General features: G+C 43.4%; 1 protein-coding gene across 1 annotated transcript; it reads left to right on the forward strand.

Annotated features, from left to right (window-relative positions):
• Window positions 1-1,201: 1,201 nt before the first annotated feature.
• On the forward strand, window positions 1,202-11,151 carry ODC1 (ornithine decarboxylase 1). Its single transcript, XM_074947659.1, has 12 exons — window positions 1,202-1,427; window positions 3,740-3,879; window positions 3,967-4,095; window positions 4,270-4,443; window positions 4,633-4,805; window positions 5,555-5,689; window positions 5,895-5,976; window positions 6,446-6,529; window positions 7,808-7,970; window positions 8,061-8,173; window positions 9,002-9,216; window positions 10,724-11,151. Exons 3-12 carry the CDS (start codon window positions 3,994-3,996, stop codon window positions 10,866-10,868), a joined length of 1,386 nt encoding a protein of 461 aa, XP_074803760.1. The 5' UTR covers window positions 1,202-1,427; window positions 3,740-3,879; window positions 3,967-3,993; the 3' UTR covers window positions 10,869-11,151.
• The last annotated feature ends 3,583 nt before the right edge of the window (window positions 11,152-14,734 follow it).

Consider the following 14,734-nt stretch of genomic DNA (forward strand, 5'->3'; position numbering starts at 1 on the left):
CAGGTCTAAGTGTCATAAGATTAAATAACAAAATCACAAGGTTCAAATCATATACATTTTAGAGGGAAAATTAAGTAGCAGCAAAATATTTATTTTCACTAAACCTAAAGTTGTTGGTTCAATAACATTGTTAATTTGCAATACAGCAGCTTGTTGACAATAATAATTGCATCACCCTTCTACTGCATTTTTCAGCCTAAAGGATTGCATACAGGTTGTGAAACCACAACCACTGCTGGGGTAGAAAGTAGCAACAGTAGTATCAGTAGGGGAAGGGACATTTTGATACAGGAAAGCAAGACACACCCCTTCCCCTGTATAAGTCTCTTTGATGATTACTCAGAGACTGGAAGTAAAATTTTCACTCAGGAGCCAAAGTCTGTGAAGTGCCTAAATCCCCTTTGAAAATGGGACTTAGGCGCCTAAGCCCAGATCCTCAAACATGCTTAACTCCCACTGAAATCAATGGGAGCTAGAAACCTAAATACCAAGAGGATCTGGGCATAGGTCACATAGATTCTTTTGAAAGCTTTACCCAGGACTTGTCTTTAAGGGCTCAAGTGAAAGACAGCACATGGTCCTCAATTTATCTACTCTAGAAAGGCAAAAAGGTGAGCTGACCCTGACTGCATTCGAATCTAAACTGGCCCAGCTGAGATTTGAATCCAAGTTGATTTTTAAAGGGTTCCCAGTCAATGACCAATGCAAACCGATGTGAACTTCAATGGAAATCCCAGAGCCAGGAAGAGGGGATTGGGAGCTGTCTCAACACCCCCACTCTGTTATGAAACCCTTCCAGGAAAAGGAGCAGGACGGAAAGAGGGAGTAGGTGGACGGACTGCAGCAGAGGGGGCAACAGCAAGGGCAGGGGTAACCGGAGCGGGTACACAGGAAAGGGAACAGCAGCGAGGAAGTAGCAGCAGAGAAGAACGGGGAGGGGTGGAAGCATCAGAAAGGAAGAGAGGAGGGGGAGGAGGAGGAGGAGGAGGAGTCACCAGCGAAAGGTTGCCTGCCTGGTCTAGACCCAAAGCCTTAGAACGCGGCCCCTGAGGGGAGAGAGGAGAAGGCGTGGCGAACCCGTGCGCGTGTTCGAAAACTCTAACGTCACAATAGCGGCCTGCGGCGGCGGCTCCTGCCCGGTCCCAGCCGATCGGGGCTGGTTTGAGCTGGTGCGTTGTCATAGCGACGCAGTCCGGCCTATAAATAAGAGCTCTCCTGGAGCTGCGGCTTTTGTCAGTCGGTGCTCTCGAGCCGGTCGGCAGCGCCTGTGGCGGCTCCTCCAGCCCGGCTCCTCCTCGGGCGGCGCGTCCACTCCGGCTCCGGCAGCCCGCGAGCTCAGCGGGGCCCGTCTCTGAGGAGGAGGCACGGGACTCGGGGACCGACCGGCTGCCGGGCGACGCGCTGAACCATGACGGGCGCTGCCTGAGGTGAGGGGCGCGGGCGGGGGAGGCTGGAAGGCAGCCGGCCGGCCGCTGGAGCCACGTGTCTCGCCAGCCGCGTCGGAGAGGCGGGGTGGGGGCCGCGCTGCGCAGCGTCGCTAACGCAGCTGGAGAGGGGCGTCCCGGGCAGGGCGGCGGAGCCCCCGGGGCTGCGCGGTCCGTGGAGAGAGCCGGTTTGGCGCGGGCAGCCGGCCCCGCGGCGGTTGCTGTAATGGCCCGGCGGCCGCGGCCCCCTGCTCCACCGCGGGCCTGGGCCCGGCACCCGGCTGGGGCGGGCACGACCTGGCCACCGAGGCGGGCTCGCGCGGCTGAAATTGTACAGAGCCGCCCCGGTGCTTGCAGTAGAGATGCCTGCAAAACGGTGGGCACGTAGCCTGGCCTGAACCGCTTACGTGGAAGGGGACGTTAACGTTTCCTGCTCCGTTCATTTTGGCTCCTTAAATTGGCCCACAAGTGAATCCCTGAAATCTGCGTTTTGAGAAACCCGCAAAGCTGTCACTGAGGGGTGCTTGCCCGGGGGATTTCCGTGAAGCTGCCAGTCGTAGGACTGAGGCTTTTGTACTTTGGAACGAACGCATTAAACCTTCGCTTGAACCTCTAGGTTTATAGATTTGGATGTGAACTTTGTGAACGATAAAACTCTTCTCAATTGTCCTTGAGAGATGCAGGACATGTGGTCATTTAGAAGACTTAATCTGTAAGAAGCTGCATGTAGAGTGATGCTCCAGACTTCCCGTGTGTTAACTCAGGCATGAGCTAAAACGGCCAGTCGAACAGTTTTGCGATAACATGAAGACATTAGAGCTGTTTCAATTTCATAGTACCTGTTAAAAGAACATTAAGGTTGCAAAGCCAAGAGGCAAAAGTTAAGAAATGCCAGAGTTAAGGTTGCCCATGCAGTCTCAATTCAGCCCCCTTGTATATTAGAATACAGTTTTAATTACATGATACACTATTTTTTCCATAGTATCCTTGCTTCTTTCAGTGTATATGGCAAACAGGGCACTAATGTGACTACTTGGCCTTTTATAGACATTAAAGGGAGCTGTGGTTTGAACATAGATGTCAATTGCACATGAGTAAAAATCAGGTTCCATTTGTCTCAAATTGGGCACCCAGAAAATGAGTACATAATTGAACACCTGTAAAAAGTTTAGTTTAAGTGACTTACATAGGAACTCTGTGGCAGAGACAGGGAGAAAATCTACCAGTTCTCCAGGGTTGCATTCAGCTGCCTTATTGCTTTTTTTTCCCCTCTTCCAGTAGTCCCCTGCCTCATTTGTTAAACACCTTCCAAACTTCCCCTCAGATGAGGCAGCAGTCTTACAGACAGTAGCCTTGTTGACTATCCAACCCCAATTTATTTCCTGTCCATTGAATAGAGGAAGGTTCTGGGGGAGGTGGGAGGCTAATGGTAATTAAAGACCCCCTAATGCATACAACACTAGGGCATTTCCTGAGTACTAAATTTTGCAGCCATAACCCTTTTAATATGTGGTGGCTTATGTATTTTCCCAAGCTTAAAAAAAATACCTCAACTTTGTCATGTGGCACCATATCAAGCTCCACCCAGGTCACTAGCAGGGTTGGGTTCTTTATTAACTCAAGTGGTAGAAGTCTGTGCTGTGAATCTAAAGTAATTGGTTGCCATCCTCCATTTGGACCAGCCTGTAGAGGTGCATGAAATACATATACTTTACTACTGGGTTTTACAGCTATTTGTTAGACAGCTGAGGAAAACGGAGACTTAGGAATTCTAAGTTCAGTTCCAGATTCTGGAAGGGAGTGTTCTCTAGTGGTTTCAGAGCTTGTCCCGTAGCGTTTGAGTGAGGCTACTTTTCTCTTCACATTGCTTCCCCCTCAGGCATCCAAGCATTGGCAGAACAGGAGAAACCATCTTCTGTCCTCATTTGTTGTCACACCAACCTGGCAGCCATGTGGAGCAATTGCAGGGAAAGGCCTATTCAGTCCCTGGTCTGGAACATACTCTATACAAACAATTTTCAGACTTTACCTGCCAACCTCTGAGTATGTGCAGATGGCAGTTTTCAGAGACCTAACTTGGCCAAATGTTTGTTGCATATGTAGCTACTTGTAGAGTGACTTGAAAGAGATGAAATGTTAAATGATAGTAAATGGGCATGTTAAAATACTTGTGATGTTTTTTATATAACAACTTGCTCTGCTTAGTGTATAGTCTTCAATGTATTCCTGTTTCTAAAGAAGGCTTTTTAAATTGTCATTTTTTCTAAACTTCCATAACTGATTTAATCTTTCTCTTCTCTTTTTTCGTTGAACAGTTTCAATGCAACATCATACAACTGCTGCACAGAGAACAGAAAACTTGCCTTAATCTGTCAAGACTTTGCTTTTTTGAAGCACATCTTCGGGTGCACAGTTGAAAGAATTTGAACAAAGCTGATATTTCTTAGTTGTCCATGTAAGTTTGTGGATCTTGACTATCATTTAGTGTTCTGTGAGTCTCTTTGCTAATTTGAATGAACTAACATACTTTCTATATCCACAGTTTGTTGCATTTACACTCTTAGAAACGATGCTCAGCTTCAGCAATGAGGAGTTTGACTTCACCTTCCTTGATGAAGGCTTTACTGCCAAGGATATTCTAGACCAAAAAATAAATGAAGTTTCTTCCTCTGTAAGTATGCTAGCAAAACATGAGTGCATTTTCTGAAAATACAATTTTATATATTAACTGTACTCAAACTTAAAAATATATTACACTTTTTGCTAAAAAAAAAATCTATACTGTAACTTTGCAGAACATTGAGTTGGGGGCATTCCTGAAGATGACCTGATATTTTTCTTTTAGGATGATAAAGATGCTTTCTATGTTGCTGACCTTGGGGATGTCCTAAAGAAGCATTTCCGATGGTACAAAGCACTCCCTCGAGTAACACCCTTTTATGCTGTCAAATGTAATGACAGTAAAGCTATAGTGAAGACACTTGCTGCTCTTGGTGCAGGGTTTGATTGTGCTAGTAAGGTAAGAGCTTCAGTTGTGTTTTTTTTATGGTAACTTCATATATGGATGTTACAGCTTTGTTTGTATATAACTAGGAGTGTTTCTTGAATGTCAATGTTATCTCTTCACACTCTGCTAGCTAGAAACAAGGATATCTTTCAACAAATGGATGACCTCATCCAGAAAGTAATCTATTTCTTCTTTTTCCAGACTGAAATCCAGTTGGTACAGAACATTGGTGTACCTCCAGAACGAATAATATATGCAAATCCTTGTAAACAAATATCTCAGATTAAACATGCTGCAAACAGTGGTGTGCAGATGATGACTTTTGATAGTGAAGTAGAGCTAATGAAAGTTGCAAGAGCTCATCCAAAGGCAAAGTAAGGAGTTTTTGGTTTTGGGCCTCTTAATGGGCTTAACATGTTTAAATTCACCTATTCTGTATTAGCGGTGTCTGCTTAGCTAGCACATTCAGCTTTATTTCTAAGCTTTTAACACTAACACAATTGGAAGAGAACACAAATTTTTCTGTCAATATTGACATAGTTGTCAAGTACAGTTTTATAGCATATTGGCATATAAAGAAGGACAATATAAACTTGCTTGCATGTTAAATTTGGTCCACCTTTGTCAACATTTTACAGCAAAGTTAGCTTATTTTAAATTTGACTTACTAGAAGTCTCTCTCAGCAGTTCTCAAACTGGGGGTTGGGACCCTGTTTTAATGGAGTTGCCAGGGCTGGCGTTAGACTTGCTAGGGCCCGAGCCCCAAAGCCTGAGGGTTTTAGCCCTGTGCAGTGGAGCTCAGGTTAGAGGCCCCCTGCTTGGGGCTGAAGCCATGGGGCTTTGGCTTTGTCACCCTTTCTACCCCTTCCCAGCCTGGGGCATGAGGCTTGGGCTTTGGCTTTGTTCCCCTGCCTGGGGCAGAAGGGCTTGGGCAGGCTCAGGCTTCAGCCCCCCTCCTGGGGTCATGTAGTAACTATTTTGTTAGGGGGTCATGCTGCAATGAAATTTGAGAACCCCTTCTAGAAGTTACAAACCCCATTCTCCTGACCTGAAACCTATTTCAACCAGATTGTCTGCTCTATAAAATCTAGTGGATTGGCACTAAATTGGACACTGTTTCTAGGCTAGTCTTGCGCATTGCAACTGATGACTCCAAAGCAGTTTGTCGCCTGAGTGTTAAATTTGGAGCTACCCTGAAAACTAGCAGACTTCTTTTGGAGCGGGCAAAAGAACTTGACCTTGACATTATTGGAGTCAGGTTAGTAATAACTTTGATCTGTATATACAAACTCTCAAAACACCCATCTAGAAATATGCATTGTAATATCTTTATAAACATGTAAATGACCTGCCCACTCACAAGAACTGACACCATAATCTGCTACTACATATTACTTTTGTCTAAATAGTTGCTTAAAACTTAAATCTTCCAAAAGACAATTGAGATTGCATCTGTTTTCCAGTTTCCATGTTGGAAGTGGCTGTACTGACCCAGAGACCTTTGTTCAAGCTATTTCTGATGCCCGTTGTGTCTTTGATATGGGAGTAAGTATGAATTTACTTGCCTAAGAGTATTGCTTCTGGACCACTATTTTCACAGTACTGACCATACAACCAACTTATCAGAATGAAATGCCACTCGAACAAAGTAATGTACAACTTTGGAACCAGAAACTTAAAATAAGAGGCTTTATACCCTTTCCTGTACAGTTAGTATTCAGCTTCATATGGTCTATTACTTTTTGAATCTTGGTAATCCTTTGATAGTTGACCTGATATTTAAGTGGTGTGGAAAAAAGACATCTGATCAATTTAAAAAAAACTTTACACTTGCTGGTTCTCCTGTACTAGTGCTTTGTGAACTGACTAGTCTGTTTTCTTTGTCAGAAGTATCCATAAAATGAAACTCTTAAATAAAATCGGTCTTCCAACAGAGTTGGTTTTGACCTATGTTAGACTATTAAAGAATCCCTTCTTTGCTTGACTGTCCCATTTTAACATGGTCACATTGCAGACAGAACTTGGTTTCAGTATGCATCTGCTTGATATTGGTGGTGGCTTCCCTGGTTCTGAAGATGTCAAGCTTAAATTTGAAGAGGTATGTTGGATTTCTAATTAATACTTGGTTTATCAGGTTGTGAAGGTATTTTGATATAGTAAACTTGGGCAAACCTTTATTTACCTGGTATCTTGCTTTTGATTAGTATTAAGACTAGTGGAATCTGTTCTTGATTTGGAACTGAAGTCATAATTTTCTTCTGTTAATTGCAGAATCAAGTAGAGCACCTTAGCCTTTTTAAATACATATATGGCTTTCATTAACAGACCTAGTAAATGGTTTCAGAATAGCAGCTGTGTTAATCTGTATCCACAAAAAGAACAGGAGTACTTGTGGCACCTTAGAGACTAACAAATTTATTAGAGCATAAGCTTTCATGGGCTACAGCCCACTTCATCAGATGCATAGAGTGGAACATACAGTAAGAAGGGGTGGGGCGGGGGGGGTGTACACATACATACAGAGAAGGTAGAAGTTGCCATACAAACTGTAAGAGGCTAATTAAGATGAGCTATTATCAGCAGGAGAAACTCTTGTAGTGGTGATCAGGATGGCCCATTTAGACAGCTCACAAGAAGGTGTGAGGATACTTAACATGGGGAAATAGATTCAGTCTCTATTCAAACCCTAGTTAATGGTATCTAGTTTGCATATTAATTCACACTTGGCAGTTTCTTGTTGGAGTCAGTTTTTGAAGCTTTTCTGTTGCAGAATTGCCACCCTTAAGTCTTTCACTGAGTGGCAGTGTTCTACCAGTTTTTGAATGTTATGATTCCTGTTGTCAGATTTGTGTCCATTTATTCTTTTGCGTAGACTGTCCGGTTTGGCCAGTATACATGAGGGGCATTGCTGGCACATGATGGCATATATCACATTGGTAGATGTGCAGGTGAACGAGCCCCTGATGGTGTGGTTAATGTGATTAAATCCTATGATGGTGTCACTTGAATGAATATCTGGACAGAGTTGGCATCAGGCTTTGTTGCAAGGATAGGTTCCTGGGTTACTGTTGTGTGGTTACTGGGGAGTATTTGCTTCAGGTTGGGGGGCTATCTGTAAGCAAGGACTGGCCTGTTTCCCGAGATCTGTGAGTGATCATTTTTCAGGATAGGTTGTAGCAGGTATAAATACACAGCACGTGAAAGAATGGGAGTTGCCTTGCCAAGTGGCAGGTCAGTCTAACCAGACAACGTGTACTGAGCATAGCACTTTGCACTGTTTTATAGCCTTATCCTTTTGGCTCTTGCAATAGCCAGTCTAATAACTTTAGTTTGGTACTTTGTACAGTCACTAACCTTGTGTGTGTCTCTTTATTAGATCACAAATGTAATCAATCCAGCATTGGACAAATGTTTTCCTTGTGATTCTGGAATAAGAATTATTGCGGAGCCTGGCAGATACTACGTTGCATCAGCTTTCACACTCGCCGTTAACATAATTGCAAAAAAAGTTGTATTAAAGGAGCAGTCAGGTTCTGATGGTATGTAAACCTAGATCTCCTAATCTCATTTGCAACCAGATACAAAACTTGCTTTCAAAGGCTTTTATTTGCATATTTTCTTCTTTTTAGATGAAGATGATACTAATGGCAAAACTCTTATGTACTATGTGAATGATGGAGTGTATGGATCATTCAATTGCATCTTATATGATCATGCACATGTTAAGCCAGTCTTGCAAAAGGTACAGTATGCCCACCCCTGATCTGGAGGTAAACTTTTTGGGGGGGGGGGGGCGGCTGAGGGCCACATTAGGATTCCAAAACTGTGTGGAGGGCCGGGTGGGGAAGGCTATGCCTCCCCAAACAGCCTGACTGCCCCCCTCAGAACCTCTAACCACCCACCTCCTGCTCCTTGTTCCCTGACCACACCGCTCCCCCCCACCCACTTACTATGCTGCTCAGAGCACCAGGACTGGCAGCCACGCCACCTGGCCAGAACCAGCCACACTGCCATGCGGTCTAGAGCACCAGGGCAGGCCAGTGGCTCTTGCAGCCATGCTGCCCAGCAGGAGCATGCTGCCCAGAGTACTGGCAGCAAGGCGAGCTGAGGCTGCAGGGGAGGGGCCAGGGGCTAGCCTTCCCAGCCAGGAGCTCAGTGGCTGGGCAGGGTGGTCCCGTGGCCCAGAGTTTGCCCACCTCTGTTCCAGGTAGTAAACCAACATATAGACTGCTCATTCCACTGTGCAAATAAACTCAAGCATAATGCCTTCATATTTCACCCACCCCATATTTGCCTTCATATTTCATCTTCACCATCCTACCGCCACTCCTGACAAATGCCTGGGTTGGCAGTGTGAGCTCTGGGCCATTCAGTGGAGCAGATTCCAAAGATCACTCATGTAGGAGGCCCTGCTAGCAGCTATTTTTCTTCTCCACTTTAGAGCTGGAGTTCTATGCCTTTTTAATAATCTCCTTCATGGCAACTATTTGTTTGGGAAGACTCCTGCTTTAGTCCTCCTTGAAAGTATAAGGGTAGTCAAAAGTAATTTGTAACTTACCTCTCTCTTCAGAGACCTAAACCAGATGAGGGCTGTTATTCCTGTAGCATATGGGGACCAACATGTGATGGCCTGGATCGTATTGTAGAGCGCTTTGATATGCCAGAGCTGCAAGTTGGTGATTGGATGCTATTTGAAAATATGGGTGCCTATACGGTTGCAGCTGCTTCCACTTTCAATGGATTCCAGAGGCCAGCAATAAATTATGTGATGTCAAGGCCAGCATGGTTAGTAACTTGTCACACTTTTGCTTTAGGTGGGAGAATCTTACTAGGTCTGCCAAGAGCTCTTGATAGTTATTCACTTTAAGCAAAACTCCTTGTTGACTAATCCACAGGTCCATTTATTGTGAATTGACAGGCGTTACTTTAGAAGACAAATTCTACCTGTAGCTAGCAGGATTTAAAGGGATGCTCTCTAATCGTAGCCTAAGACTACATCACTGAGACTCTTCTCCCCCTCCCCCCCAGGGGCCCAAGGAAATAAATATCCACTCCTGTTGGTTTTCAATGGGATTTGGACACATTGCCTCCTTAAATGCCTCTGAAAATTCCAGCCTAACATAACAAAGATTACTTAGTGAAACTTGCTATATTCTCTTTCTAGATACAGTGCTAACAAATGCAATTTCCCCTGTCTAGTAGGTCATCCTTTTTTTGCATGGGTCTTTCACATAGCAGCTGAGGTGTCACTTTTTCTGCCAATTTGTGGTTTTACAAAGACTCCATGTGATATTTTTAAATGGGTGGGGGAACAGTAGGCTTAAAAACATGTCAGTCACTTAGGTTGCTTTACAGATATTATATTGGATTACTGTTGAGGCCATCTGACTGGCAAATGGAAAATTCTCTTCCTGAAATCTTGTAATGATGATTTCTACACTGGGGTGCTTTACTGGTATGCTGTATCGGGAAAGTTCTGTAGTGTGGATGTAGCTATCCTGGCAGTTACTTTTAAAAAAAAAAAAAGTACTGTAAAACCACCTCATGAGTGAAACTAGCTATACAGTAAAAGCACAATTCTGCCAGCATAGCTGGATCACTCGGGTGTTTCCCTTCACTACCCCAGGTTCTTGAAGGTGTTAGTACATTAGTTTACACTTCATATTTGGAAGCTTTGTATTTTGAAAGCAGAAAGGCTGGACACCTAAATGAAATCGTAAATTTAAAATGTGTTAAAGGGGCCAAATGCATACCAGCAAGCTAGATGTTGGGACACCGCTAATTTAAGTTAAACCAGGTCTACACAACAGACTTCTGGCAACATACTTGTGTAAAGTGAGGGGCATGAAGAGGTACAATCCCTAAGTGAAATGCTCTATTTGTTCTAATGAAGCTTAGTGTTCCTGTGGCCTATTCTGCACTTAAATTCTTCTGGTGTAGCTGTGTTGGGTAGGACTAGAAAAATCACATGCCACTCAACATAACTGCATCTACATTAGGACTTTTGCTATCAGCAAAATTGGGTGGGATGTAACTAGGGTTATGGAGGGGAGACTGAGTAATTGCATGTGCCCAAATAAGTCATTCCAATCACTGATTCTGAATGCAATTCTGATTTAAAGCTGTTACTTCATGGTTCACATTCTACTTCTGAGCAAACCTCCTGTTATCAGTAGATCTGGAGATGGAGGGTCAAATTATGATTTGACTCCAAGATCCACTTGATATTGCAAATGCTTAAATCAGGGTAAAACATGGATTGTTTCCTGACTTACTTTTTCCTCTTACTTAGGCAACTAATGCAACAGATTAATGAGCAAGGTTTCCTAGCTGAAGTGGAGGAGCAGGATGTCAGTACTTTGCCACTGTCTTGTGCCTGGGAAAGTGGAATTGAACATCATCCAGCAACTTGTGCTTCAACTAGTATTAATGTATAGATATTGTTTAATTGCAAGTTTGTTTATTGAATATCTAGGGCATTTTGGGGACCATTAACTTAATTCGTGCTAGAATTTTTAAATGTTTCTTTGGGTTTTTTGTTAAAGTCTAGGGTCAGCATAAATGAATGACTAGGAGATGGGGGTCACATTATCTGTGTTCCTATGGAAACTATGAATATTTTATATGGATTTTTACTCACTTTCAAGTATGCTACTAAAGATTAACCCTTGACTGTCAGACAAGCATTTGTAGCTTGTGTATTGGCAGAATGGGCTGAGCTTAGTGTTGTGACCTAGCTGTTTTAAAATAAAGTAATATTGAAATAACTGGCTAGTCTCTGATGCATATGAATTAAAAACCATCATGAATGGATGTTTAAATATTGGTGGTTCTATGCCAAATAATAGATGTAGGAAAGGATGTGCAGTGGATTTAGCTGGTGTGCTTTCAAGACCGTTTTTCAAGGCTAAAGTTTTTAGCATTGCATAGTGTATAATAAACATGGCTCTTCTAGGCTTTACAGTAATACAGATGAGAGCTGAAATACTTATGCAACAGTCAGCACAGGTGGTTAGTCCACTTCCCTAATGGATTAAATCTGATTTTTAATGTCCCTGACTAGTAAGATTTTAATGCAAACTAGAAGAAGCTGCTAAATAAGATTTTTTTTGTTAAAATTAGTTGGCCACTGTAGCATATTAGTGGCCAAAAATGCTACTGAAGTACTCTCAAAGAACTTTGTAAAGGTCAGAATTTATAGTTTGGTTATCGTGGCAAACTTTTTGATGTGGGTGGGGACAAGGGTTGTCAACCCTCCAGGATTGACCTGGAGTATCTGGGAATTCACAATATTATCTTTTCATAAAGATACAGGAATTGTACAATCAAAACTGGCAAACCCTAGTGAGGACTGAGCTTTAGAAGTTGAGGCCAGATCCTCAAAAGTACTTAAGCATTTCAGTGCCTCATCCCTCATTGGCCTGCTGCCTAGGGAAATCCTCAGCCCTGGGAATGTTTGCTCTAAGGAAAAAGTAGAACCTGTAAGTCCCTGGTCTAGGTTACTGAGTTCTGGTAAGACACTAAGATTTTATAGCAGCTATATGAAGGATAAACAACTCTTTACTGGCACATATGCTGAGATAGCAAAGTTTTTTTAGCTCTTTTTAGAGTTTGTTACAGAATCTTAAATACAGTTTTTAATTTTAAACTTTCAGCCAAAGTTGACTGACAAGCCCATGGCAGGAATAGTGCAGCTATGCTGATTGCATAGGCTTATATACATATTTTTTTCTTCCTATCTGGCCTTCAGTTGAAAATCCAATTTCAACTCTTTTCAGAGCAAATGGTCATTCCTTAAAACCCATACCAGTTTCCTATGTCACAAATTAAATAAGACTCAAGATTGTATGACATAGATGCTTAACATTCTCTACTTCATGGTTTGTCTAAAAATTGAGGGCACTAGAAAAACTGACACTGACTACTGATGTGTAATATCCCATGCTGCTTTGGCAAGGGATGTTTTAGTGTATCAAAATTCATCAGTGTACTTCAACAGTTGTCTTTTGCTTTCCAAAATAAAAAAAAGGCAAGGCACTACACCAGTTAAATACTGAAGTCCATGATCATGAATACTAAATGTGGCTGACATGGAACAGCTAGTGCTTCTGCACTGTGAAGATTGAGAAGTTTTGGGAAAAATTATAACATAGTGAGGCAATGCAACACTTTAAGCAACCTTGCACTGGGGAAAGTGGAAGAGGATGCTCTGGTGTTGTGCCTCAGAGGGGACATCTATATTTCTGTAACTTAATGGAACGTGTTTCAACTGTGTTCTGTAAACAAGTCTTCCAAAATAAAAGTTTAATTAAAATGAGCAGTTCAACTACTGCTCAAACATCACATCAGTTAATTATAACTTGTTTAGGCCTTGTAAACACAGTTGATTAGGTTCAACTTAAGGTGTGATTTCTTTTTTATTAGAGTGGTTTAATTGGCATCACAAATTTTTGCACCTGTTTAAGTAATTCTTAAAATTGCTGTAACTTTCTCATAGATGTACCCTGAAGTTTGGCGTAGAATATTAGGGTTGGAAGAGATCTTAGGATGTCATCTAGTCCAATCCCCCTGCTCAAAGCAGGACCAACACCAGCTAAATCATCCCAGCCAGGGCTTTGTCAAGCTGGGCCTTAAAAACCGCTAAGGATGGAGATTCCACCACCTCCCTAGGTAACCCATTCCAGTGCTTCACCATACTCCTAGTGAAATAATGTTTACTAATATCTAATCTAGACCTCGACCACTGCTTCTTGTTCTGTTATCTGCCACCACTGAGAGTAGCCTAGCTCATCCTCTTTAGAACCCACCTTCAGGTAGATGAAGGCTGGTATCAAATTCTCCCTCATTCTTTTCTCTTCTGCAGATTAAATAACCCCAGTTCCCTCAGCCTCTCCGTGTAAGTCATGTGCACCAGCCCTCTAATAATTTTCATTGCCCTCTGCTGGACTCTCTCCAGTTTGTCCACATCCCTTCTGTAGTGGGGGGACAAAAACTGGACACAATACTCAAGGTGTGGCCTCACCAGTGCGAAATAGAGCAAAATAATCGCTTCCCTTGATCTGCTGGCAATGCTCCTACTAATACAGCCCAATATGCCATTGGCCTTCTTGGCAACAGGGGCACACTGCTCACTCATATCCAGCTTCTCATCCACTGTAATCCCTAGGTCCTCTTCTGCAGAACTGCTACTTAGCCAGTTGGTCCCCAGCCTATAGCAGTGCATGGGATTCTTCCATCCTAAGTCCAGGACTCTGCACTTGTCCTTGTTGAACCTCATCAGAATTCTTTTGGCCCAATGCTCCAATTTGTCTAGGTCACTCTGGACCCTATCCCTACCCTCCAGTGTGTCTACCTCTTCCTCCAGCTTAGTGTCATCTGCAAACTTGCTGAGAGTGCAATTCATCCCATCATCCAGATCATTTATAAAGATGCTGAACAAAACCAGCCCCAGGACCAACACCTGGAGTACTCTGCTTGATACCGGCTGCCAACTAGACATTGAACCGTTGATCCCTACCTGTTAAGCCCAACAATCTAGCCAGCTTTCTATCCACCTTATAGTCCATTCATCTAATCCATACTTCTTTAACTTGGGCAAGAATACTGTGGGGACTGTCAAAAGCTTTGCTAAAGTCCAGGTATATCATGTCATCCACTTTTCCCCATATCCACAGAGCCAGTTGTCTCATCATAGAAGGCAATCAGGTTGGTCAGGCATGACTTGCCCTTGGTGATGCCATATTGACTGTTCCTGATCACCATCCTCTCCTCCAAGTGCTTCAAAATGGATTCCTTGAGGACCTGCTCCATGACCATGCAAGTCCATCTCTAATGACATTGAAAATGGAATCACAGGACTACAGTGCAGTAGTAAATTGACACACTTCTCCAAACATCTGTTTGTTTCACAGGGGACACCACCTCCCACTCATGAATAGGTAACACTGTTACAGGAAAGTAAAATATATACATCTGTAACCCCTTTGGGGTGTAGAGAGCATGGCCCCTTTAAATCTTTTTCCTAGGGAGCAGTGAGAGAAAGGAGGGAAACTCTGGGGTGGGGTCTGGAGCTCTGGGGAGAGATGGGCTGCAGCCCGGAGGCCCTGGACAAAGTGAAGCAGCAGAGAACCTGTCTGAAGCCTGGAAAGGACAGGTCGGCCAATCGGGGACACCCCAGGACAGGAGCCAGGAGGAGAAGTGTGCCAGGGAGGAATTGCCTGAGAAGGATAGGCCAGAGCTGAACCCAGTATTAAGGCTGCCCAGAGCTGCATGGGACTGTAAGTACTGGGGCTTGTGACTCTGC

Source organism: Natator depressus, chromosome 3, assembly GCF_965152275.1.
Source record: "Natator depressus isolate rNatDep1 chromosome 3, rNatDep2.hap1, whole genome shotgun sequence".
In the NCBI taxonomy this organism is placed as follows: domain Eukaryota; kingdom Metazoa; phylum Chordata; order Testudines; family Cheloniidae; genus Natator; species Natator depressus.

Coding starts and splice junctions, on each gene's coding strand:
- ODC1 (XM_074947659.1), top strand. CDS start 3,994: ATGCTCAGCTTCAGCAATGAGGAGTTTGACTTCACCTTCCTTGATGAA. Junction 7,971..8,060: donor GGAGCAGTCAGGTTCTGATG/GTATGTAAACCT, acceptor TCTTCTTTTTAG/ATGAAGATGATACTAATGGC. Junction 9,217..10,723: donor GTGATGTCAAGGCCAGCATG/GTTAGTAACTTG, acceptor CCTCTTACTTAG/GCAACTAATGCAACAGATTA.